Genomic DNA, 27,862 nt, shown 5'->3' on the forward strand with positions numbered 1-27,862 from the left:
GTAGGTGAGGACCAAATGAAGGCCCCACTGCGGCATAACAAAGGGCGTGGGTGGAAACAGGTGTGCCAGCCCTTTCAGAAATCTATGTACAATATGAGACTTAAAGGGAGAGGGCTGGTCTGGCAGCCGCAGAAAAGCAGACAGAGCAGAGCAAGGGTAAGAATGAACAAAAGAACAGTAGAAAGAGAAGCAGAAAGAGGGTCCATAGACCTCTCTGTACAGTATAATACAAATTTCTGCCAACAGCAGACGTATACCGCTTAGAGGAGGGCCGCCTGGCTGCCAAAATAACATTGCATACTTCGGGAGGAAGGTCACAAGCCATCAACTGACTCTGCTTCATCTCCACGCATGGAGGCACAGTGTTGACCCCCCCCCATCGCTGTTGTGACAGAAGATCCTGAAGGAGACCACGGTAAATAAAGTGCTCGCAGCCTACCTTGAACCGCAGGTAACGCCTGTGGCCCGGCAAAATGGGGATGTGAAAATAAGCATCCTGCAGGTTCAACGCTACCATCCAGTCTCCATGGTCTAGGGCAGACAAGACTTGAGCCAGAGTGGGCATCTCAAACTTCTCCTTCTTGAGGAAGAGATAGATGTACGAAGATCTAAAATAGGCAGTAGTCCCTTGTTCTTCTTCGGAATCAGAAAGTAGCATGAATAACAGCCACTGCCTACTCCTGAAACCAGGACCCTTTCTATAGCTCCCTTGGCCAAGAGAACTGTAACTTCCTCCTGGAGAAATTTTAAATGATCCTCCGTCAGCCGTTCCTGATATGGCAGAATGGGAGGAGGAAAGGAAAGGGAGTGAATAGACCTCCTGAATGATCTGCAAGACTTACTTGTCCGATGTTATGGACCTTCAGCAGGGGAGATGATAATAGATTCTCTCACCAACTGGAGTGGTGTGGTCTTCCAGAGTGAGACTAGGAGTGCTTGGAGGATGCGGCTGCCGAGGGCAAGGTGGCTGACGACATCTGGGTTCCATCCTTAGGCTGAAATGAATGGCATCCATGTCCCCGTACAGGATAGGGCTGACACGGCTGGAAACCCCTTCCATTGCTACGAAAGGAGCAAAAGGCAGACTGGCCACGAGGAGCAGGAGAGAGACCCAAGAATCTGGCCTTAGCTCGAGAGTCCTTGAAACTCACTAGGGCCGAATCTGCCTTTTCCCCAAAAAGAAGGGTTCCATCAAAGGGAATGTCCATCAGATTCACCTGGACATTCCCCGAGAAGCTAGTTGTCCGTAACAAGGAGTGCGCCCAAGGCCACTGTTGTGGAAATCGATCTGCCCAGCGAATCCGTTGTATCAAGGTCACAACTGATGGTGAATTTTGCTGCATCTCTCTCATCCTTAACAGCTTGAGAGAGCACAGCCCGGGCATCCTCTGGGACTTGTGGCAGCACTTGCACAACCATCTCCGAAACAGAGTGGGAGAAACGGCCGAATAAACACACGGTATTCACCGACTGCAATGCCAGGCTGAAATCAATCAATATGCATTCATAAAGCGCAACAGCTACCTCAGCGGAGGTGTCCTGGCGCTAATGCGGACGGACAGCAAAAATTAGCGTAAGGATACTACATCTGAGAAAAGAGCAGAGGGCCATATGTATCAAAATCCTCATTTGCGATTCTCAAATAGCGATTTTTTGCGAATTGCTATTTGAGAATCGCAAAATGCTATGTATGTAGGATTTGCAATAAATTTTGCGAATCCTACATATTCCTTAATTGCGAATCTCAAATTGCGATTAGCAATTAGAGAATCGCAAGGGTGTCAAAAGGACACCCTGTTGCATCCCTGAAATAAGCATGGGTGCACAAGTGGCACTTCACATTGCACTTTGAAAAATGCAAAAAGTGCATTTTTCAAAGAAATCGCAAATTACCACCAACTTGAAGTTGGTGTAATTTGCGATTCCTTAAGGCCAAATTGCACTTTTTTGGTGCTTCTTACATTGCATTTAAGGAATCGCAAAATTTGCGATTCCTTAAATGCAATCGCATTCCTTATTTTGCACGCAGATTTGCCTCATACATACCACTAAGCAAAATTGTGATCGCAAATGCCGAAATTCTGCGAATTTCGGCATTTGCGATCGCACTTTTGCTTGATACATATGGCCCAGTCTTTAATGCCTTCCTGAGCTCTTGCTCTGACTTAACAAGGCGCATGTGGGGAGGCAAGGCGTTCCGGAGTTTAGCAGCCCTGACCGAAAAGACCTTCCCTTTTGACGCTCTTTAATATATCGTGGCACACGAAGCAGACACGGGTGCCTTGATCTCAGTATGCGATCCTGATGATAAAGGCTGAGCCTCTGCTTGAGATAGCAAGGGCCAAGGCCTCTTGTGGCTCTATAGGCCATAGTCAGGGACTTGGACTCAATCCTCTTGACCATTGGGAGCCAATGTAATCGTCTCAGATGAAGGGAAATGGGATGTCGAAAGGGCATCCGGCAGATCAGCCTTGCGGCCGCATTCTGATCATTCTGTAGCCTGTGAACCAGATATACTAGGAGCCCAATATAAATGATGTTAGCATAGTCCAAATGGGAGGTTACCAGGGCCTGTATGATGATCTTACGTCTCTCTTCTGGCAGAAATCGTAAGACTTTTCTCAAGGATCGTAACTTCCAGAAACACGAGGCAGAAATCTGTTGCGTGTGTGCCGTAAAAGAGAGATCTGTATCAAACCTGAAATTTCTCGTGGACTAGGCAGGCATTGGTTTAATTCCTCAGGCCACCAGAGATAGGACGGTGGTGGTGAGCCCTGATTAAAGAACAGGACCTTCAGTGTTATCTATATTCAGTTTCAAACAATTGCCATACATCCACGCAGAGATCTGCTTCAGACATCCTTTGAATTTGTTGAATGCAGCCGGGGAGTGCTCTTTGAAGGAAAAACAGCTTCTTTGAAGGAAAAACAGCTTCTTTGAAGGAAAAACAGCTTCATGTCGTCTGCGTAAGGAAGGAAACATGCACCCCTGAGACGTAGAGGCCTGCACCACCAAACTTTCTTGGGTGGGGTGTTGGCTGAGGAACTTTGGCTCGCCGTGAGCTGGGTGATGGCGACGGGTGATTGTCCTATTCACAGGAGCCCCTGTGCTAGGCTTGGACCACATGCCTAGAAGGATATCAGTAAGCGCTTCATAAAATGGTAAAAGGGGTTCTGAAGTGGAGATTAGCCACCATGACATAAGATGCCCCCTCCTCTGTAGCCACAGTTGGCGGTGACAGCATGCCAGTATCTGGAGAAGTGTCCAGTCCACTGGCTTCTCCAAGTTTCCCATACCAGTCTAACTGCTCTTGAGAGTCTTCCTGGTGATCAAGAGGGTCCATAGACCCTCCCAATCATCTCCCAAGCCTAGCACATCCACAAAATGCTCAAGCAACAACATAGAACCCCTGGGCTGAATCAACGTTGGAATCAGCGCCGAGTGACGTTGTTCCAGCTCTGTGTCATCGGGGATGGGGCTGGCGCCGCCGATGGGCATAGGTGACACCGACTTCGGGTTTGACACCGGCGACGGTCGCGGTGGCACGACCAACGTTGACCCAGATCTGTTATCAGATCCCTGAGGCCCCACCGGCTCCATGGCAGAAGCTGACTGCGTCAAATCCGACGAGGCCCCTCTCGACCCCGCTGGGCCTGAAGGCTCAACAGAGGGGTCAGCCCGCTTAAATACTTGGCGCATGGCCTCGTAAAACTCTTTAATCTGAGCAGGGGTTGCTCCGGCTCCTGGAAAAGGAGGGAGGGGCGATGACATGGACCCTGGCTCCGGAGAACCGTGTCTAGAGCGTCTGTTCTCCTTACCTCCTTCATTGACAGGTGACATCCGAGGTGAAGACGAAGTCCGCTTGGACTTCTTCTTCTTGTTCCATTTCCCCGAGTGTCCCGACGACCTCAAGTGGGATAAAGAGGACTTTGGGCTCTGGGAGCGGTCCCGCGACCTACTTTTACTCAAACGGGACCGGGACCTCCTCGGAGTCTCGCTTGACGGTGTCTGCTGTCGGGCCGCAAGGAGCTTCAAAGCTTGCTCCCTCAAGGTCTTAGGAACCATGGCCCGACAGTCCGAGTACCACTTTGTATCTGGTCGCGCTCAAGACACCATAGGCATACAAGGTAGGGATCGGTGACCAACATCGTGCGGGGACAAGTCCCGCACGGCTTAAACCTTTTCTTCCTCGAAAACATCCCTCGCACACAAAGTTTTAAAAAATACAGAAGTAGACAAGACATTGAGAAAAAACCTGCTAAAAAGCAACTGAGGGGTAGCTCTTCTGGGATTGGCGCTTAACTGGCGTGGAAAATAAAGAACTAACGTCCTTGAGCCAGGGTGGAGCCTATATAGGCACTGTGACGTCATAACTGACACTAACGACGTCAGGTGGAGCCGAATGGAGCCACCCGACGGTGTACGCAAAAGGTATTGCTCAGCAAAAGTTTCTGGATCCAGCGTGGCACCTGGGAAATTAAAAGGTAAGTAATCTGCAGCTAACTCCACTTACCTGTAACTGAGTTCAACTTGGTTCATAAAATAAAAGTAAGCAAAGTAATTTTTTTTACAAAACATTAGCCATTGAGTGTGTGTTCCTGACTTGTATGAGTATGTACACCAAATGCATTTACACTTCCCTCTGATAACCGTAACTGCTCAGCCCAGCTACCACAAAATTGAGAGTAAGATATTATCTACTTTATCCTCTGCTATACCTTTGGACACTCTCTGGACTCTGTGCACACTATACCTCTTTTTGGTATAGTATATTTTATTTATAAAGTTTTATATAGCCCGAACATGATCCCGAGGGATATCATAGCGCTTTACAATTGTGGAGAAAGGAAGGTAACAGTTGCAGTACATGTGTCAAATAGGAATACAGACAGAATCACATATCAAAATAGAATTCACAGGACAAGAACCGTTACAAGTACAAGAGGTCAGCAAAATAATGAGAAAATAACTGGTACATAGCGAGATGGGGGGAGAGCAAGTGCATCGAGAGAGAGGGGAGAAAAACAATAGCATGCAGCGCAGAGCTTAAAGGTGTCATTTCAATGCATTAGAGCAGACGATCCATCAACCTATTAAGGTAAGAACTTGTTCATAAGGAATCTTTTTACTTCCAATTTGAAGGCAACCTTGGAGGAGATTCTACGTATTTCCGGTGGGAGAGAGTTCCAGATCTTCGGTGCTGAGCCAGAGAAAGCTCGGTGACATGTTCTCTTTTTGCGAAAGATCTGAGGTTTCAGGAGGAGAGAGTTGGCACTCCTAGAAGGTCTACCCCCTCCGGATAGTTCCAGCTTTTGCGCTAGATAACTGGGGGGTTTGAAATGGAGGGCTTTGTGAGATTGGCAAGCAATCTTTAGCTGTATTCTTGCTTCTTAGGGCAGCCAATTCAGGGATTTTAAGACTGGGGAGATATGCGCATTTCTTTTGGTACCCGTAACCAGTCTGACCGCCGCATTCAATGAGGCCCTTAGTGAGGCCAAGGTATATTTGGGGAGACCGCAGAGCGTAGCACTGCCATAGTCTAGTCTTGGCAAATCATGCGCTTGAACCACTTCTTTGAAATCAGCTTGTGGGAGGAAAGGTTTGAGATTCCGGAGTATCCTCAACTGGTGGTAGCTCCCTTGCACACATTGCTAATATGAGTCTTCCTGTTCAAGTGCTTGTCTGGTGTGATTCCGAGTGATTTAGCTGAGTCAATAATGAGGGGGAGCAGTTGAAGGCGGTGAGGTGATTCATCCAGAGGTCTGGCTTAGGAGTGTGATTTGGAGGAGAGATGAGAAGCAATTCTGTTTTGGAGATGTTGAGCAGGAGCTGGTTCACAGTTAACCAGGTCTGAGTAGTCAATAGGGTAGTGTTGAGTGAGGTGATGTTATCCGGGGAGGAGATTTTCAGATAAAGTTGGGTGTCATTCGCATACATATGGAAGAGTATGTCCATGGAATTTAGTGCATTAGCTAATGGTTCCAAGAACAAGTTGAAGAGTATGGGAGATAGGGCGGACCCTTGAGGGGCACCCATGGATACTGGAGATGGCTGGGAGAGAGAGTGATTCGCATTCACTCTTTGGAATCTGTGATGGAGGAAGGACGAGAACCATTGCAACACCGGACCAGACAGGCCCAACCTGTGCTCTAGAATGAATAAGAGGTTGTTGTGATCAAAAGTGTCAAACGCAGAGGAAAGGTCAAGGAGGATAAGGAGGCACGATTCATTTTGATCAAGCATTTTTAAAATGTCATCCATAACGCGAGTGAGAGCCGATTCGGTGCTATGCCCACTACGAAAGCCAGATTGATGTTGGTCCAGGAGATGGAAATTTTCGATGTGAGCACAGAGTTGCGATTGGACGCATTTTTCTAGGAGTTTGGCAAGGGTGGGGATGTTAGAGATAGAGCGGAAGTTGTTAAGGTCAGCGCTGTCTGCGGTAGTTCTTTTTTAATATAGGTGTTACCTAAGCTGCTTTTAGGCACTCCGGGATCGTGCCTTGTGACAAAGACGCATTGACAATCTTTGTCCAGATGGGAGAGACAACATCCTTGATTTCTTTAAAGATGGAAGGTGGCAACGGGTCGCTAAAGTGTTTAGAAGGGTTGATACTCTGAATAATCTTTTTAATGTCTCTTCCACTGAGTGGGGGGGGGGGGGGGGGGGGAGGTAAAGGTGTCCCAGGAGGCGTTGTTCTTGATGCCCAGGCTCATCGGTTCGATCTTGTCCGTTAGGGCCGGGTGGAGTGCAGACCCATTGGATAGCAGTAGTGCCCGCCTGGTATCCAGATCAATATTGATGAGTCTTGATTTCTCAGTAAAGAAAGCAGCCAGAACATCACATGAGGGAGGGCTGACTTCAGAGTCATGGCGGTTTGGTGCTCCCACCGATTGTTGTTTAACCAGTTCAAAACGTTTCTTGGGGCAATTTGCAGCTTGATTAAGTTGGGATCTGAAATAGTCCGCCTTAGCTCTCTTGATTTGCTTGCGATAGGAGCTCCTAACCGATCTAAGGATTTTTAGCTGGTCCGAGGATGGTTTGGATCTCCAGGATCGTTCGATAGCCCTAAGGTTGTGACATTCCGGGTTTAAGTTGCAGTTGAACCATGGTTTGGATATTTTTGTTGAGGCATTTTTTTGTTGGAGTGGAGCAACAGAATCCATTATGCTAGAGATAGTAGAGTTGTAGAAGTCGGTGAATACATGAACCTCAGACATGTCAACTTGGGAAGAAAGAGCAAATTTACAGTGGGTTGCCAGATCGGCTGTGTTGATATCTCTGAGGTCCCTTTTCCAAATCTTCGATTTCGTTGGTTGACCCTTCCTCAGAGAAACCTCCATGTTAATATGGAAGAAAATGCTATGGCGGTCGGACCAATCACATCGGTTGATGGTATCCATTGTGATGGTGTGTCCTTTGGTGATGATGAGGTCCAGAGTTTCTCCTTTATTATGGGTTGGCCGGTCACAATGTTGAATCAGCTCGTGATCACTCAAGAAAGATTTGAGGCATGTTACAGCTTGGTCATTGGGGTTAGACCAGTGGAGGTTGAAATCACCGAGGTAGATGTGGGACAGAACGGAATCGTCATTTCCAGAGATGATTTCCATTAATTGTTCGATGAAGGGGAGATTGTCCCCAGAGGGGGCGATGGAATGAGTGTAGTTTGCAAACCGGGTGATTGTTACTGGAGATTATGAGACAAAGGTATTTGCATGATGATGGCGTAGAAGACTCCGAGAGGGAGACCGCGAGTGTTCTCTGCTGTATACAGGCTAGGCCACCTCCCAGCTTCAAAGCTCTGTCTAGACGAATTATGTCATGGGTAGAGGGCCTTAGGAGGTCTAGGATAGGAGTGGAAGAGGGATTGAGCCAAGTTTCAGTGATGATGATGAGGTCTATCTCATTGCGTTGGATGAGGTTGAAGATATCTGAGGCGTGTTTGCTGGCTGACCTGCAATTGAGTAGTACGCATTTAAGTTGTACCGGTGTAAGGGGGGGAGGAGTCTGCATGATGTTCACTCTCATGAGGTTGTCATTGTTTATGACGCTAAGGTTGGGGGGGGGAGGGGGGGGGGGTTCTCTGTTCGGGTTTGCGTGAATGGCTTGGATTTGCCCCATAGGAATCTTGTTGGTGCCTAGGATAAGCGAGTAAGAGTTGAGTAAGTCATCAATATCGTTGAGCGCGAGATAGGCCAACGATCTTCTGGGGTGGGAGGCTGCGTTAGGTAGGGGTACGTTTTTAGAGGTAGAGAGGGGAGAGATTTGGTCAAGGCGAGCTCCAGCGCTAGCACTAGCGCTAGCAGGGGCACAGGGCAGATTCGTACCAGAGAGGAGGGAGCTTCTTCGGGGGAGATGTTCCAATGAGAGGGCTCTCAGATCATGAAGTTCGAGGGAGAGAGGGTGCAGCTGGAGGGATACATCATCGAGGCGTGCCACGAAGTCTGGGTGCTGGAGCAGGAGTAGAGGTTGTGTGGGGAGAACTGGTGAGGAGGAAGGGTCTCGTTGAATGCCAGATGGGTCAGTGGCAGTATTGAGAGGTTCTAGAGGGGGGAGTTGGTTACTGAGGATTTGTGGTGTTCCAGGATGCCTTGATAGAGAGGTTGGTAATGGTGAGAGGGTTACTGGCAGTGCAATGGGTGGAACATTCAACCAGCCACCCTGCAAGGACGATAGGAGGGCGAGGAGGGAGGTGTATCTGAAGAGAAACTGGGAACAACGCTTTGGGGTACCCTTGTGGTTGCTAGCGCTAGATCTTGTCGCAAAGAGGTTGTATTGTTAGCTAAAGAGTTTTTGATCTTCATAAAGAGATTGTCGAACTGCTTTAGATTTCGATCCGATGATTGAGTGAGAACGATCCCCTTGTTGTGAATGGTAATGGTGAGATCGGCTTTGAAGATTGGAGAGGAAGTAATGGAAAGACTGAAACCATGAAGTGTTTTCTTTATCTGTTTGACCTGAAAAAAGGATATGAGGGTTTTCCTCCATTGGGCTCTTCTGTTCGTGAAAAAGATTAGGTCGTTCAGGATGTTGCCATTAGATAGATAGAAATAAGTATCAGATATAAGCAGTTCCGGGTGTATTTAGATTATATTGTTTTTGAATTTCTTTATACAGTGCCAGCTTCTTACTGGTGGCAAAGCACTTCAAGAGGAACAGAGTGGGATAGGTATTCCTTTAAGGTGTTAAGGAACATACAACCTTTGAGCACATGCGAGTGATTTCATGCATTGTGATATTATTCCTTAAATCAACCTATAGCTAGAAGAGGCACTGTGACTGTAAGTAAATGACTCTAGATGAAGTCGCCCTTATGTTCTTGCACTAAGTATGGAAGATGTATCCCCCTCTATCCTATCTATCACAAATGTCTGCATAAGCATTCTTGCTTTTATATTGTTTGCTTTTATATTTTTTGCCTCTTTCTTTCTACCCCTCCTCTTTCCTTTAATTTGTAGATGTCTAATGTCATTCTTGGTAACATTCCTCAAAGCATAAGAAGGGTTAATGTACTACATAATATAATGATTAGTGGAATCTGTCTGCTGACCTTAGACTGTGCTATCTAGGAGACAATTTAACTGTATAAAATTGTTTAGGGCCGATGGTTACCCCATCATTATATTATACAATAATGCCGTCAGGTGGATTTAAAAGCACGTATGTGGCTCACGCCTTACTTTGTCCCACATATAATGATATACAACAGATGGGAGAATTGTTTGGAAAGGAAGGGAAAAAGTCGATCCATGGTGCAACTAAGCAGGATGGCACTCTTATTTGCACTTTATTCTTTGACTTATCCTTGCAGGTTGTATATTCATGCACCTGGAAACTCAACAACAGAGAGATCAAGCTTGCAGTTTCCTGTTTCTATTGATGCATCATTCACGTTTGTGATGTACTGTTGAGTAAACATAATGCTAATAGAAATTAATTAAAAAGGATCAACTGGGTAGCATTATTAGAGCCCACTTGAAGTAGAAAGTCAACCACTGTCAATACGATTGCCCCTGCTCCCTTTAAAGACATTTTAAAAATGGGCAAGGATAAAATGGCCATCAATGAAATCTGAAGTTGAGCAGTAACTGTGAGCTACATAACTTTGGCTATGAATGTAAGGACTACCACAAAGAATTTAATGGGGACACTAGGGGTCGAGACATGTTTTGGACTAGGGTTCATACAGTAGTGTTTCATGGAATCCAGGCAGAAGAAGCAATTTAAGAAAGTGGTGTTTTCTTTAAGGTTTGGAAGCAGAGGACAAATGAAGAACCAGACAGTTCAGCCAAGAAGATTCATTGTAGTCTTTAACTTAAGAATTATTAAATGAAACATGTTGGTGCAGGAGGGAAAAAGACTAAAGAGCATCATATTAGGGGGGTAGTCTAGTAGGTGGTGATAGAAGGCTTTTAATTTATAATCTTAGCAGTTATTTATTTGGATTTGAATTCTTACGATGCAAAGCAAGTCGGCGCTTTGAACTGTTAAGTGATTTTTTGTATCCCATCAGATACGCAGGTTTCCTTTGTGAGGAGAAACACAAAGAATACTGCTCCATTGTGGATTTATCGCCTAATTGTCTAGCAGAGGATTACTATACTTAATTTCTTTTTTCAATGTCTTGTTTGAGAAGTATATCATGAAGTATTGATGACAAATGCATATTCATTATGGCAGGAATGACTGGATCAAATAACTTGTCACAGAATTGAGACTACTACCGAGCTGGTTGGCTCAAGTGTTACCATAAGAGAAGTGATAGATGTGATGAAACTTTTTCCTTGAGACAACATGGTTAAAGATGGCAGTGGAGAGTCTAGATTGAGATGGTGATTTAACTAGAACAGGTCCATAGAGCAAGTAGTTACCAGCCAAAAAGGCCAATGGTGGGGTAATGCATGGAGAAAGAAAGATAAAGTCATGGCTTTGTATCACACAATCCAGCTGGTAAATCCTCTTGATTTGATGTCCTTAATGAAGAATGTGATATAGGTATTTGCTGGCGTACCAACTCATACATTGGAAACTCCAGAAAAGATAAAGTACTTGGAGTGAAAATTATTTTGAGCAAAAAAAAGGGACATTAAATGGAAGGGGTGCAGGAGATGTAACAGAGTTTAAGAAGCATGGACGAGAGAATAAACAGATACAGTAGCCAGTTTTCTCTTATGATGTGGCATGTGGCTCATGCTCCAAAACATCTTAGAACCCCAAACTTTATACATCATTATTTGTAGAATGACTGCAGGTAAGGGTGAAGTTACTTGAAGCAAAACAAGAATGGATATAAAACGTTACATTTCATCGACCAAGAGGGTGAAAGCAAGGACTGGTTTACCTAATAACAACAAATAAACATGGCAGAGACATGCAAATCATTGTGAAGAAAACATTTAAGATCCACACATTGCCTACCCTTTGTCCTTGGCATGCACGTCAGCCCCATGGTGCAAGAGATATTCAACAACAGAGATACGGTTATAACCTGCTGCAAAATGCAAAGGCGTTGAATGGCGTCCCTCCAGGTCTCTACAATTCACATTTTGAGGGCTGCAAAGCTGCTATTGGACAACACAATCAAAAAAAGAGGAGAGAAACAAAAAAGGTCATCTTTTCTCATATTAAAGTATGGAATATGATCCATACTGCATTAACTAACTCGACAGGACATCTTAACCCATGAAATATATTACATCAAAGGATAGCGAACAGTTTTCTTTTGTTTTTTAACAGTTTAATATAGCGCGATCTTGACCCGAATTGGGTATCAGAGCGCCTTACATAGTATCAGTTGCATTACATGAGGACACATTCATTTTTGTTGGGCACGGGGAGACTAAGTAATTTGCCCAGAATCACAGGATGTTCAACGTCATTGCCGAGACTCGAACCCAGTTCCCCAGATTCGACATCGACCGCCCTAGCCATTAGGCCAACTCCTCTCCCCCGGTAATTCAAGGTTTAACCCCTGTAGTCTTCAAGAGTGATATGTTCCCTTGCACACTGCAGAATTCAGAAGTGAGCATCGAAGGAAAAAATCTATTCAAGAAGAGGAGTGGAGCACTGAATCGGCATCTGAAGGAGCAAAGAAAAAAGGAACTGATCTCAGCGCGCAGGGGTGGGGCTTGTATGCAGCTCTGCTGGTCACTTCTGGACTGTAACAGAGTTGACATGAAGTCACATTGCCCCATCTACTAGGAGCACTGTTTTTTGATTTTCTGGATCCAGTCTGGTGCCTACGGATAATCACAAGGTGAGGCGTCTGAGGGTAGAAGCATTCATCAGAAATATATTTATGACATCTTTGGTTTACAGACCTTTTTGTAGCTTTTTATTGGAACAGCTTTCTTTTATGACATGCATCAGGACAAGGAGAAAATTACTAATTAACTGAAGATAATGTAAGACCTCTGACAAGAAATCTGATTAAACCCCTTATATTTCAATGCAGAGGTTATATCCTGTTGACTGCATAACAGCTCTATAGTGTGAATGGACCAGTGAGAGCAAGGATCTGACACTCTAAAATCCACCTGTACACTTTCAAGTTTAAGAAGTTTTCCCCTCTAGCCCATCCCAAAAAGGTAAAAATATTTCAACATACAAAGTAAGCAAACATATAATATGAGCTCCAATATATGTTAACATATTTCTTACTTGCAGTCTTAACTTACTTTTGAGTGAATGGCAAGGTTCATTTGTCACACACTTTGTTATAGTGACTTGGAATTCCGAAGAGGACAACTGAGATCTCTTCAAAAGACTTGTTTTCCTTTAAAATTTCTGCCACAGGAATTTTAAAGCTTATGTACATTTGCACATCCTGCTAAATTTCAGCATCTTTGACAACTGAATCAATGTCTCTTTCAGCATCATGAGCACCAGGAGTACAAAGCTAGATTACGTTGAAATTTTGGTACTTTGAAATCATTACTCGCATCAATTTTGGGCCACTGTACTCTTAACTCTAAAATCATGATCGTTGTTTCATAGTACAATGTCTACAGTGGATATGTGGAAAGCTTCCAGAGCTTCTACAGGTTGTCCATTTACTGCTAGAGATCAGGATTGTGCTCAGTTTAGGGACCTAAAAGACCTACCAGGTTAAGGGGAGAGGGATGTTCAATTAGGATAACTAAATAACTGTTTTCAGGATCTTTTCATTTACATAAGAGAATCTCAGTACACACAGGGTCAACCACATTTTGAATGTGTGGGACAATTTTCTAATCTAACAAATAGATGGCTGGAGTAAGCACAGAAAGCAACTAAGGAAATTCCCATTTCAAAAAGATTCTTTTCTAATAGCTGCCCGTTTTCACAGAAACATTCAATGACAAGTTTCAAAGAAGATAACCTACCTTCACTGTTTCCAAATCACCTGCTTTTGATGCTTCTAACAATCGATAATCCACATCAGAAGTGCGTACAGGCGTGCTTTCTAATACCCAAAAAAATAAGTTTGATTTTAAAAGCAACGTTCTTGCAGTATATGAAACATCAAACACTTCAAGACAATCCAAACCATTTCACATAAAGTTAAGATAATGAACAAGATTCCTAAACTGTAAACTTATAGTAATAACTTGTTGAAAGACATAGCAAAATAAAAAATCTCTTGATATTTCATACCTTTGCAAACTAGAATAAGATGATGGAGTAAAGAAAATCATGAATATAAAGTTACCATGATGGTGGCTGTTACTCCAAGTATATAACCTCTTTCCCATTACCAAGGATATTTTGATAAACAGTTTGCATGTCAGTACAGTGCAACCATGCATATGAAATGCAGCTTCCTTGTCATTCCTGCATATATGCATGCCATTGCTAGTTACCTTCAATTTGAACAAGAATTGGCAAAGTCAATTGATCTCACTTAACCAGTGCTTGTTCGCTGCTGGCATGTGTGATTTATTTTCTTTCAACTGTCTTGGAACTCATGCACCTTGGCTTAGTTTGCTGTCAGAGTAGACTTCTATTTTCTGACTATTTTCTAACATTAGTGTGCTGTCACATTACAATTGTTATACTCCAGTTCATTTATGTTATTTATTTGTCCCCCTCAATGCAGCTGCTATGCTAGTGCGGAATCACTGAAGTAATTTAACTGGTATCGTATATTGACCTACAGTGGGAAGCACCCGCTGTGTTAAATAATGGTTTGATTTTTATTGTCTGCTTGCACTTTTAGCTTAATGTAAAAATTAACGAGAATGCATATAACATGATACATATTCAAGTCTGTTTTGAAGAACTCTTTTATTCAATAGTGCCTGTTGGCGGGTTTGGTATATGCAGTGCTGGAAATGGAAAAACATACCATGGACTCCCATAAAAACGGGATCATAAAGTTGCAGCAGAAAGAGGTGGAGCTGTGAGGGGCAGTGGCACGCGGAGAGGTATCCGACAGTCAACGTACACATGTATGTATTTAAGATCTCGCTCATAAAAATTGGCAACGAGGACAAATGTGGTAGTAAAATCATTCTGCTTTCAAGCTTACTTAATAAGTTCCAAACAGGCAGCCTTTTAAAACACCTCACAGGCTAGCACCTAGTTCAGAGCTCTTTGTGCGCCTGCAATTTCTAGTATATAACAGTAATATAACATAACTCTAGTGGTTAATGCCCTTGCAGGTGAGATACATGTGCAGTCTAGTTACAGGTTTCACTCATCATAAAAAAGCAAAGATGATTAATGAGCCTGCTGCAAAGCAAAAATTGTAACATGGAGGTGATACATCTGCATTTTAGACAGACAGCTTAGTAGAGAGCCTCCTGTTACCTGCAAATCATTAGCTATAATCGTTGTAATAGTGTCCAGTGAGTGATGAACCTGTGTGAAGGAGCTTTATGCAAACTGCAAGATATAAGTGTAGAAATTCGTTTTTTTCTCAATCTTATCAGTCTGTGGTTGCTAAAAGGGCTCCATGGGCAGAAATAAAGTCTATAAAGTGTCAAGTAAATGCTATATAAATGGTTATTAGTGAAATCAGGCACAGCCAGGTATCAATGACCTTAGTGCGCATGTGTATTTTGTGCATATAGGGTTTGGAAAAGTCAAAGACCTGTTTCAAAATGATAGGTGATCCATAAAGTACATATGAAGTGACAAGCTGGCTTTTTACTGGCTTCAAGGGGTTAAGTTTCACTCTGCTCCCAGGCCACTACGAGACTGGAACAAAAGGAATGCTGAAGGGTCTTAAAGTGAACCATTTGTGTTGGCAAAGCCACCCTCTGCCCCTGCAAGTTGCTACTCCAAATAAAGAACAAAGTGAGGGCACTGCTGAACGGCTACAAGTTTTGGCAAATCGCACCAGGACCTAGCACGTTTAACTAGGGGTCATACCAGATCCATTTAAAAAACAGATGCCGAATGGAGGATCCTCTCATTTTCAAAACTGGGCATGTGAGCTGCTGAATGCGCACTGTACTACTTTAAACACATTTCTTTCACTAATACTAGCACTTTCATCAACTCTCCATTTGTTTGTAATGCAATTTGTTAAGACTGATCACTACACCTATTCTAAACTAGCGTTTAGTGATAACATTTCCCGCCTAATTCAATAACCGAAAGACAACTGCTTTGGAACAAAACACCTTTTAACAGCAACCAAATCCAAAGGACATGTTAAAAGCAATTCTTAATTAGGTTATACAGCGAAATATAATAAGACAAAGCTGTTAGTAAAGCATGCAACAACAACCACCTGTACACCGAAGGTAGCTCTTCCCTAAAAAACATACTTGTTTAGTACAGCAAGAGGACAACAACATAGCCAATAAATGTTTTTGTTTTTTTTTGTCCTCATTTCTCCATGGCTAATGCATTCTGAACCGTTTACGTGCACCCTCGATCCATCCATTGTCCATGCAAATTTAGACTCCTGGCCACCCTGGCACTGGTCTTATAAGGAGTGAACGGGGTCAACCTCCACTAAGCCCATGGCACGATGTAATCATTGGACCATATATCCAAATTCATAACCAAGCCAACAAACTTTAAGTTGAAACCTTATGCTAAACACATCAAGTAATCCTTCCAAAACTCTTTTGGCCTGTGTGGGTTGCATTTGATATCTAGTTTGCATGTCCAATTTATTGCATTTAACCAGGCAATTGGATGGGGGGCAAGGGATCTAACCATCTTATACATATCTCCCTTCTTGCCAAAAGAGGCAGATAGAATAATAGGCCCCTTTGCTTATCGTTCGGGATACATTATCCACCCCAAATAACATCAGTGTTTCGGTCAAAGCAATGTTCTTGGTAAAAATAGCCCTTAAAGTGGTTTCAACATTCTTCCAGAATTCTCGGATAACTGGGCAAGTAAAGAACACATGGACATCACTGGACCTTAAGAGATTACACCTCCTACAGCTGGGGACCGGTTGCAATACGAACTTAGCTAATCTTTGAGGAGTCTAATATATCCTATGGATGACAAAAAAGTGATGGCATTTAAGATTAGCCAGCGATACAAAGGCATATAGAGTTTTCAAAGATTCCGTCCACAAAGATTGTATTCAGTCTTCTTGTAATATACTTGTCCAGATGTCAGAGAAGGCCTTCACTTTATCTTCTTCTGCCTCCAAGAACTGTCCGTACCATTTTGCCACTTCTTTAGTACCTGGGTTTATATCCTGTAGTGAGGCTTCAAAGTCCCCACTGCCCCCACCTCCTCTGCAATAGTGGAGGACCATAGGGAAAGCTGCAGTATTTAAACCTAGATAACGTATTGCCTGTCCTATTGTTTAATGCCTTCCACGGAATCATTCCATCTGCTGATAGGAGATCCCCCCAGTTTGTTATTCTTGCCTGTTTTAGCGGCAAACTCAGAGCGTATTTTATGCACTCTGGTGTTCCCGGAGATTCCCAAATTGGAGAAAAGTCCGAGAAGTAGCCGATCTTTAATAGTCATCTCACTATGAGCTATAGTTTTAATGCCGATTTTAAGACTTTTAATCTCACTTTAAAAAAAAAAAATATATTGGGCACCGAATTTATATAAGAACGCTTTAGGACTTAAATCATTAACCATCTCTCTCAGTATTGATCCCCATGTGCTGCTCAAAGGCTCCCCTGCCAGCATGCGGATGTTTTTAAATTGGAAGGCCATGCAGTAAAGTTGGAGTTCGGGCAGTGCTAACTCCCCGTTTTTAAGGCTGCTCCGTAATTTTTTCCATGACAGGCGCACACCCCGGGATGCCCAGATAAAGCTTGTTATTTTGCCCTGGATTTTATTTATTTCTTCTTTAGAAAATCTGAGAGGTATACCAATAAAAAGATATGTAAACTTTGGTAAAACAGACATCTTAATCAGATTCACTCTCCCGTAGATAGAGAGAGGTAATTTCTTCCACCTAGTTGTTTCTCCACTTCCTTCATGACTCGCTTCAAATTACAGGAAGGGAACTCTTCAATTTTGTCGGTGATAACTATCCCCAGATATCTCATTTCTTTACATCTTATACCGCCCCAGTCCTCCATATTCCAACACATCACTTCTGTCTTTGATGAATTTATAGAATAACCTGGAAGGGCCCCGTATTCATTTGTCAGTTGTTCTATTCTGATTAGTGTTTGAGCTGGATCGGAGGTATATATTATTAAATCATCCACATATAGTGCGATTTTACTATGTGATGGAAGTTGATGTATGGATATTATTTGATCATCGGCTCTCAGCAAATATGCTAGAGGTTCTATGTATAAGTCGAAAAGGAGTGGAGACAGGGGGCAGCCCTGCCTTGTCCCTCTATGGATCTCAAAACTCCTTGTCAAAGTACCATTTATAAGAATTTTGGCCGTAGGATGTTCATATAGCTTTTGCATTGCCCTTATAAAGTCTTGGCCAAAACCCATGGTGTGAGAAAGTGCCATCATTCTTGCATGGTATGCCCCCACCTTTTGCTGAATTGCTGACTGTACTTTGACTAAGTGTGCCCTGGGCTCCTGCCAATCAGGTGCCCAGGGCCTATGTTCCTTCCCTAAAGCCCAAAACCCAAATTGGCAAACCCTGGCCACATGTCAGCCCCTGGTAAATGGTACCCAGGGCCTTGTGACCAGGGAAGGCCTCTAAAGGCTGCAGAACTTATTGTGCCACCTTTAGAGGCCCTGTCCCCTAACACAAACACACTGCCCTTGCAGGCTGAGTGTCTGGGTACAAGACAAAACACAGAGTCGACATGGCACACATCCCTGTGTACCATGACCACAAACTACACTGACCTGGCATACATCAGCCACCCCTCTAGCTGGGTGCCCTATGCCAGTGGTGTGGGCAGAGAAGCATGAGCCCTGTGCCCCTACAGTACCTAGGTCCATTCCTGGGCACTGTAAGTGCAGTGCTGCCATTTAAGAGTATATGGTGCTGGGAGCTCGTCAAACACGAACTACACAGCACCATTATGGCAACACTGAAGACTGAGAAGTTTGGTATCAAACTTCTCAGCACATTAAACCCACACTGATGCCAGTGTGGGATTTAATGTACAAAGCACTGCAGAGGGCATCTTAGAGATGCCCCCTGAAACCTAACCTACAACCCACGTCTTGCCTGAGAGGCTGCCTAGGCTGCCACACAGCAGACATGTTGCTGGACCCCTGGGTGGAGAGCCCCCGCTCTCCTGGGCCTGCAACAATGCACATCCTGGGCGAGGTGCTAGGCCTCCTCCCCCAGGATGGGCAGGGGGAAGCTTCAAAGGCATGCCGCCTTTGTGAACTTCCCCAGGTTCTGACCCCCCACTCTGGCGGGAAGACTGGCCAGAAACCCCAAGTAAGGACAGGGGATGTGCCAGCCTCTGCCAACCCCACCCCTCAGGTGGGGGAGGCGAGGTGAAGCACATCTTCGGGCTCTCGCCATCTTGAAGATGGAAAGCCCTGCCCAATCAGGACTAGGCTACTGCCCCCTCCCACAGGAGAGTGGCAGGATAGGGGGTGTACCAACCCCAGGGCAGGGACCCATTGGTCCCTGCCTTTTACTTACCTGTAACGCCCCTAAATCTAGTATTTAGGGGCACCCTGAACCTTCCCTCCTCAGATTCCAGATTCCGGAAAAGCAAAGAAGAACAAGAAGAAGGAAGACCTGCCGTGCAGCTGCTAAGAAGAGGAAGACACCAACTGCTTTGGCTCCAGCCCTACCGGCCTGTCGACCCTCGAACCTGCTCCTGCTAAACCCCGGCACCTCCTGTGGCCAGCAACCTCACAAACCCCGGAGGACCTGGCTACTTTGTGACTCTGATCATCTGGGACTCCCATGAGCAGTGGCTCTGCTCAAACCAAGTTTCTAACCTCTGGCATCAGCCCGGAACCGCGAACCCTGCACACTCTGCACCCGCCAAGCCCGGCCTTTGCCAGAGTGGACAAAGAACACGAGGATGTCCCCCTGGCGACTGTGACCCCGAATCCGGCACCCAAGGACCCACCTCGACGCTCCTGACGTCGCCTGCAGCCTCTGAACCAGGGACCCCTCCAACCGCGATCAACAGAGGGTAAGATTTCCCGACATCAAAAGGCACCCCGGCGCCCTGCGGCCCCCTGTGCCCGACTCCTGGGTACCTACCTATCCTCCAACTACCCAACTTACCTCTCGAAGTGGTGGTGGCACCTGAAGAATCTTCGTCCCCGAGCTTGCAGCCTTTGTTCGTCCTTGAGCTTTCCCATTGAAATCCATTGAGCGCCCGAAGGCTCAAAAGCACCCTGCACCCAGCCGCCCGAGTGGCCCTGGCAGTGCAACTTCTACTCCTACCTACTTCCCCATTTGCCCTGAGCAAGTGATCAGGAGCCCAGCTCCCACAGCCGTGTGGCCTGCTAGTCAGCAGCCACCAACCAAGGCCCCCCTGCCTCCCATAGGATAACACTGGGCCTAACTCACTCTGCACCCGGACGCCTCAGTGCCGCTGAGGGTGTAACAACTGTACTTACCTGACCCTGGGAGACCCTGAGTCTATGCCCAGAACCTTATCTCTGCCAGTCGAGTACTTACCCAAAAGCTGATAACACACTTTTCTTCCATAGGGTAACTGTAGGAGAGTAGGGTCTGCTTTCTATGTTCACCCCCACTTTTTGCTTTTGCTTTACTGGTTTTCGACTTAGATGTGGCTGTGGGCCTGCTAATCAGACCCACAGCCCTGCTGTTCTCTCTCTAACTTAATACTATGTACTTTAGGTGCATAACCCATTTGGATAGGATCACCTTATTGGCCCCTGTACAGTATACCCTAGGTACCCAGGGCATAGGTGTACCCTAGGCCTACCAGGGGCTGCAGCATGTATTATGCCACCCCTGGCCTGGCCTTCCATTTTGACACAACTGGCTGATCACTCAGCTGGGGCAAGGTCGTGTAATCACCCCTTGCTTAGGTGTAGTCTTCCTATACCTAACTTACATATAGACACATGTGTACCTATCAGTCACTCCTATGGCAGGCCTTGACAATCCTGGAGGCAGAGTGCTTGGTAACATGTGAGATGGTGCTCTAGCATGAGCTGAGCCTGTCTGCAGCTTTCGGAACCATGTCCTTATAGCTGTTCTATGATATAGCCTACCATATACTCTTAAAGTGCCTTATAATCTTAGACGGTTATGGTAACTATGGTTTGGCTTTATCAAAACATGTCGTGTAAGGTGTCTAACACTAGGGAATAATACCCCCATGCCATTTCTGGACATGAGAATATTATCCCCCCCTTCTAGAGGGAAAGACATGTTAAAATCATACTTCCACTGTTAGCCTCTGACCAAAGCCTCAGCATCACAAAATGGATGCTGCTGCCACGACACAAGTCTGACCTCCTGCTGCTGGGAGTGATCCCAGCCAGGGAGGCCTGGACAATAGGTTTCCTGCTTGGGGAGGTGCTAGCACCTCCCCAGACAGCCTTTAGTGTATTGGGGCAGGGTGGGCTGAAAGGAATGAGACATGCCTGGGGCACACAAGGTGTTCCTTGCATAGTCCAGTTCAAACCGGCGCTGGGGCACTCCAGCCCCAGCTCTGGCGCGAAACTGGACAAAGGGAAGTGGGTGTAACCACCCCCTCCCAGGTCCCACCCATAAGGCGTGACCTAGCAGGTATCCCAGCCCCCCAGATTAGTATAAGAGTGGGAGTTGGGCCTCAAGACTTTAGATTATCCTGAACCTGCAAAACTGAACAGAAACTCTGGACCTTCGACATTCGACGAAAGAAGAAGACTGAAGAATCTCCCTTGTAGCCAAGGAGTGGCTACCCTGTGCAAACAGGCACCATCAAGAGACTACCCTTTGCTTTGCGACCGTTCTACGAGGAACCGACTGCAGAGCCCGACCAGAGCCTTGACTTCCAGACTTCTCCGACCCTCATCCACATCTGCAGCAGAGCTGAGATCCGTGGAGGCGACGAGCGACGTGGGACCGGCTACCTGGGAAAAGTGGCTAGTAACTTACAGCGCAGCTTCTGAGGTACCCTCGAAGTTGTGCACCGGGGATTGAGAAGCCCCAACCCCCAGCACCATCTGCACCGAAGATCAGCCCCCCACACTCCACGAGTCCTGCGTGGGGCCCTTCAGCATTTTCCTGCTTGCCGCGTCTGTCCGGTTGCTTGCCCGCTGGCTAGTGGCCTTTGTGACGACGCTCCCTGAAATCTTCTGCGCTGGTTTGGCTCCTCCAGACTGGCTCCCGCTTCTCTGCAAAGAAGAAGCACCCCAGACCTTCCTGGTCTGCACCAGAAGCAAGTCCCTTGTTCTTCGTGGGTTCCGCTTGCCAAGGCTTGGTGAGTCCTAGTCCAACTTCGACGCCGCCGACAGCAAGAGCCTTCGTGGGACAGCTCGCCTCCTGGTCCTGGTCGTCCTCGACGCTTCCTGGTCCTCCTGGCTGCAGCGACAAGCTTCACCTTCACCTGCAACTCTTCACGACATCGCCTGGTTCCTTCCTGGTTCCACGTGGTCACTGGCTAGTGACCTTGACTCTGTCCCTTCTGCTTGCAGGTTTCTTCTCTTCTTGATCCCAGCCTTGGGATCCACCGGACACTCTCCCCTGACTGCCTGTCAGCATCTTTCTTCAGGCATCCATAGGAGTCGACGACGAAAACGACGCATCTTCACCCCTATGCACCCGCAGCCTGTGGGCTAGGTAACTTGGGTACTCCGGTGCTCATCAGGATAGTGACTATCCTAGTGTCTAGTTTTCAAGTCTCAACTTCCTAGCTACTCCGGAAGTGTCCTAAATCTATCTATTTCTAAACTGTAACATTGCTATTGACTTTTACGCATTACGCGTGAGTGTTTCCACTCTGCACACGAATCCCGTGGGCCTCCCACTTCCTAACTAACGCTAGTGTAGTGTAGCCCCAGCGATTCCCTAGGCCTAGGCCTATTCTAATTCCGTGACAGTGGTTCTTATACCACTTACTTAGTATATGGTTTGCGTGGCCCCTAGGGCCTAACTGTATTACTTACCTGTGTGACTTACTGTATGCATTAATAAGACTGTGTTGTACTTACCTCTAATCTCATAAAGAGTGCTGAGGGTTTGCTTAGAATAAATACACTTTATTTTATATATATATCTGTTGTGGTGTCCTTTCATTTGGTATTCAAGGGATTATATATGGTATCACAGCTGGCTTCACATGCCATTCAGAGTTTAGCCTAAGACTGCTCTTGTCCATGCTACCACTAGGATAGCTGGTCTATAAGGTTGACTTTACAACCAATCACCATAAGGGTATTTGGACTGATATAAGGTGTACACTATAACTAGTGACATCATACATCAGGCCAACTTCTCACATTGGTGAGCAGCGGTTGGGATCTGAGCTTGCTGTTGTAATACCATTGTAATCTTGAGATACTAAATTGAAAGATCACACAGATATTGTCTAGGTACATATAACATAGATTATTATACTTAAGTCCTACTGGACTTTGTAGTTGTAGGTTGAAGGGAATAACACACCCTGACTACAACTACTAGAAAGGTTTAGTAGATACAACTAGTGTAGGTAGGTGCACACACCACACCCTCACTAGATCATGTCTCTGAGAGTAGATCAAGTAGATGCTCTCTCAGGAGGATCAGGTCTGCAAAAGATCCCCTCTAGATATGATACCTTAACATTCCAGGAGATGAGACAGTTGTGTACCTCCAGAGGAATAAAACAGGGTGCAAACCCTACCCTCCTTCAGTTAAGACAACTCCTAGAGGAGTATGATGCTCAGAGGGCATCTCAGGAAGGTGCCCTAGGCACAGAGGAGGGTCTACCCACCACAGAGGAGTCAGATGGGGCTTCAGATGGGGAGGTAGACAGCCAGAGCCAAGTAAGGAGACTTAGCCAGGCTAACTTAAGTTTACATGGGAGTTTGCATGGGATCCCCCCATACAGACCCACAAGTAGACATTCACAGAGAAGCAGGAGGGACAGATCCCCTTCAAGGGAATCCATCCATTCCCATGTCTCTAACATCTCTAATACTTCCTCTCACAGGGGAATGACTTCACCTGAGAGAAAGGAGCATGCAGCCAGAATGAGGGAGGCTAATCTGAGGATTCAGAGGGAAGAACTTGCCCTTGCCAAAGAGAAGCTTGCTCTGGCTAGAGAACAAAAGTTAAGTGGGTTAGAACCCACTGGTGGCAGCAACATTCCTAGAGATAGAGACAGGCACTATGATAATAGAAACCTGAGCAAGATTGTCCCTCCCTACAAGTGTGGGGATGACATCCACAAATGGATAACTGCTTTGGAGAGAGCTTGCAAAGTACAGCAGGTACCCCAAAGTCAGTGGGCAGCTATCTTGTGGCTCTCCTTCTCTGAGAAAGGAAGAGACAAGCTCCTCACAGTTAGTGATGAGGATGCAGATAATTACACTGTCCTGAAGAGTGCTCTGATTGATGGGTTTGGCCTAACCACTGAACAATACAGGTTGTTGTTCAGGGATACCCAGAAGACACAGACTCAGGACTGGACTGACTTTGTAGATTGTGCCACTAAGGCTCTGGAAGGCTGGCTAATGGGAAGTAAGGTTAAGGACTATACAGGATTGTATAATTTGATCATGAGAGAACAAATACTTAACAACTGTCAAAACCAGCTATTGCATCAACACCTGATTGATTCTGATCTGACTTCTCCCCAAGAATTGGGAAAGAAGGCAGATAGATGGGTCAGGACTAGAGTTAAGCAGAAAAACCAGAACCAGGGCGGTGATCAGAAAAAGGCAGACCAGAAGGGTAATGAGCAGAAACAAAAAGACCAGAAGTCTTCACCAGGCCCCCAAAAGGCTCAGGGGGAGGGTGGTTCCAAAAAGGATAAGAAGAAAGAAGGCCAAAAGAAACCATGGTGCAACTATTGTAAGTCCAACTCACATTGGTTTAGTGAGTGCACCAAAAAGGATAAGCCCCCAGCCACCATTGCCCCTAAGGCAACTGTACCCCCTAGTTCAGCTGTAAGTGGTGGTTCCCAGCAAAAGGGTGTAGTAGGGTTAACCCTGGGAACTGAGGAGGATTCTGGCCTAGTCAGAGTACCTACTCAGGCTGTCCTGATCTGTGATGGGGACTTAGCTTTGTCCTCTACTGTAGGCCCCAGTAACCTGGGCAAGTACAGACAGACACCTTTTATCAACCAAAGAATGGCTCAGGCCTACAGGGACACTGGAGCTAGTGTCACAATGGTGACACCTGCTTTTGTGGACCCTGGACAGATCATACTAGGTGAGAATTACCTAGTGACCAACGCTAGCAATGCCACTACCTCCCATAGTGTGGCTATTGTTAACTTCTCCTGGGGAGGGGTAACTGGCCTCAAGAAAGTTGTTGTTAGTTCAGACCTTCCTGTAGAGTGTTTACTGGGAAATGATCTTGAAACTTCAGTTTGGTCTGAAGTGGAGTATAGGACCCATGCAGAAATGCTGGGGATAGATGCACATGTCCTTGCTGTGACCAGGTCACAGGCCAAAAAGTGCAACACTGAACAAGTGCTGGATCCTGAAACTATGGACCAGTCACAATCCAAGAGAAAGAGCAGTAGGGTTAAGGCTGTGCCTTCCCCCCTGCCTAAGGGGGTGGTGGATCAGCCCTCCCAGGAGGATGATTCTGAGAGCCCTGAAGGAACTGTCCTAGAAGAACTTGAACCTGATCAGGTTGAGTTTCTTGGGACAGGGGGACCTTCCAGGGCAGATCTGAGGCAGGCTCAATTAGACTGCCCCTCTCTTGAACCCCTCAGACAGCTGGCTGCTGCTGAGGCTGCAGGGAATGCTCAAGGTACCCATAGAGTGTATTGGGATGAAGGGCTACTGTACTCAGAGGCTAGAGACCCCAAGCCTGGTGCATCCAGGAGGTTGGTCATACCACTGAAGTTCAGAGGCTTCCTTCTAACCTTGGCCCATGATATTCCCCTTGCAGGACATTTAGGCCAGAACAAGACTTGGGACAGGCTTGTCCCTCACTTTCACTGGCCCCATATGTCAGAAGATACTAAGGAGTTTTGTCGCTCCTGTGTCACCTGCCAAGCCAGTGGCAAATCAGGTGGCACCACAAAGGCCCCCCTCATACCACTACCTGTGGTGGGGGTCCCCTTTGAAAGAGTGGGCATAGATATTGTAGGACCAATGGACCCACAAACAGCATCTGGGCACAGATTCATACTGGTGATAGTGGACCATGCCACCAGGTACCCAGAAGCAATTCCCCTGAGGACCACAACAGCTCCTGTTGTGGCAAGGGCCCTGCTTGGAGTATTCTCCAGAGTGGGCTTTCCAAAGGAGGTCATTTCTGACAGAGGTGCCAACTTTATGTCAGGATACTTGACTGCAATGTGGAAGGAGTGTGGTGTTAACTATAAGTTCACCACACTCTATCACCCACAGTGCAATGGGCTTGTTGAGAGATTCAACAAGACCCTAAAGGGAATGATAAAAGGATTACCAGACAAGCTTAGGCGAAGATGGGACATCCTTTTACCCTGCCTTCTGTTTGCTTACAGAGAGGTCCCACAAAAGGGGGTTGGCTACAGCCCTTTTGAGCTTTTGTTTGGGCATCCTGTAAGAGGACCCCTGTGTTTGGTGAAGGAAGGATGGGAGAGACCTCTCAAGACAACCCAAACTAGACATAGTGGATTATGTACTGGGTCTCCGCTCCAGGATGGCAGAGTATATGAAGAAGGCTTCTAAAAACCTTGAGGCAAGCCAAGAACTCCAAAAAGCTTGGCATGACCAAAGGGCTGTACTGACTGTTTACCAGCCAGGACAGAAAGTGTGGGTGTTGGAGCCAGTGGCCCCAGCAGCACTCCAAGACAAATGGTCTGGACCCCACACTATTGTTGAGAAAAAGGGAGAAGTCACCTACTTGGTGGACCTTGGGACTCCCAGAAGTCCCCACAGGGTGCTTCATGTCAACAGATTGAAGGCATATGTTGACAGGGCAGACATGGGGCTACTCATGGCTACAGATGAGGGGCAGGAGGAAGAGAGTGACCCTCTCCCAGACCTGTTGACTCAGAACCCTGATGATGGCTCAGTTGATGGTGTGGTCTTTTCTGACAGCCTCACTGACCATCAGCAACAGGACTGCAGACAAGTTCTGCAGGCCTACAGACATATGTTCTCTCTGACCCCAAGTCAGACAAACTGGTGCACCCATGAGGTGGACACTGGTGACAGTCTGCCTGTGAAGAGTAAAATCTACAGGCAACCTGACCATGTCAGGGACTGCATAAAAGTTGAGGTACAAAAGATGTTGGAGCTGGGAGTCATTGAACCTTCAGAGAGCCCTTGGGCTAGTCCTGTAGTCCTTGTGCCAAAACCTCACACCCAAGATGGTAAGAGAGAGATGAGGTTTTGCGTGGATTACAGAGGTCTCAATGCTGTCACTAGGACAGATGCCCACCCAATACCTAGGGCAGATGAGCTCATTGACAGACTGGCAGCTGCTAAGTTTTTGAGCACATTTGACCTAACAGCAGGCTACTGGCAAATCAGACTAGCTGAGAGTGCAAAGGCCAAAACTGCTTTCTCGACCCCAGGAGGACATTATCAATTTGTGGTAATGCCCTTTAGTCTGAAGAATGCACCTGCCACTTTCCAAAGGCTGGTGAATCAAGTCCTTACTGGGTTGGATGATTATTGTGCAGCTTATCTTGATGATATTGCTGTCTTTAGCTCCACCTGGGAGGATCACCTGGTCCACCTGAGGAATGTTTTAGAGGCCCTGCAAAAGGCAGGCCTCACTATCAAGGCCACTAAGTGCCAGATAGGGCAGAGCAAGGTTGTATACCTGGGCCACCTAGTTGGTGGGGGTCAGGTTCAACCACTGGAGAGCAAGATCCAGACCATAAAGGACTGGGCTCCTCCAACTACCCAGACTCAGGTCAGAGCTTTCTTGGGCCTGTCTGGGTACTACAGAAAGTTTGTTAAGAACTATGGGTCCATAGTGACACCACTTAATGACTTGACCTCCAAGAAGATGCCAAAGAAAGTTCAGTGGACATTAAGCTGTCAAAAAGCATTTGATGACCTGAAGCAGGCCATGTGCAGTGCACCTATTCTGAAAAGTCCAGACTACTCCAAAGAGTTCATTGTCCAGACAGATGCTTCTGAGTTAGGTGTGGGAGCTGTTCTTTCACAACTGAATGTAGATGGTCAAGACCAGCCCATTGCTTTTATAAGTAGAAGGCTGACCCCTAGAGAGAAACGTTGGTCAGCTATTGAGAGGGAGGCCTTTGCTGTGGTTTGGGCCCTGAAGAAGCTGAGGCCATACTTGTTTGGCACTCACTTCAAGATTCAGACAGACCATAAGCCCCTCTTGTGGCTAAATCAGATGAAGGGTGAAAATCCCAAACTTCTTAGGTGGTCCATTTCCCTACAGGGGATGGACTTCACAGTGG

General features: G+C 46.1%; 1 protein-coding gene across 4 annotated transcripts in view; it reads right to left on the reverse strand.

Annotated features, from left to right (window-relative positions):
* LOC146866435 (poly [ADP-ribose] polymerase tankyrase-1) overlaps positions 1-27,862 on the reverse strand; it is a 555,840-nt gene that overhangs the window by 194,980 nt on the left and 332,998 nt on the right. For 2 of the 4 annotated variants that reach the window (XM_085636500.1, XM_085636498.1), the window contains 2 exons: positions 13,368-13,447; positions 11,422-11,567 (listed from right to left, as the gene is read on the reverse strand). In XM_085636500.1, the coding sequence (XP_085492626.1) occupies positions 11,422-11,567; positions 13,368-13,447 (226 nt within the window). The remainder of the gene's footprint in view (positions 1-11,421; positions 11,568-13,367; positions 13,448-27,862) is intronic. The other 2 variants (XM_085636501.1, XM_085636499.1) reach the window with 1 other exon arrangement.

Source organism: Triturus cristatus, chromosome 2_1 (genome assembly GCF_964204655.1).
Source record: "Triturus cristatus chromosome 2_1, aTriCri1.1, whole genome shotgun sequence".
Classification (NCBI taxonomy): Eukaryota; Metazoa; Chordata; class Amphibia; order Caudata; family Salamandridae; genus Triturus; species Triturus cristatus.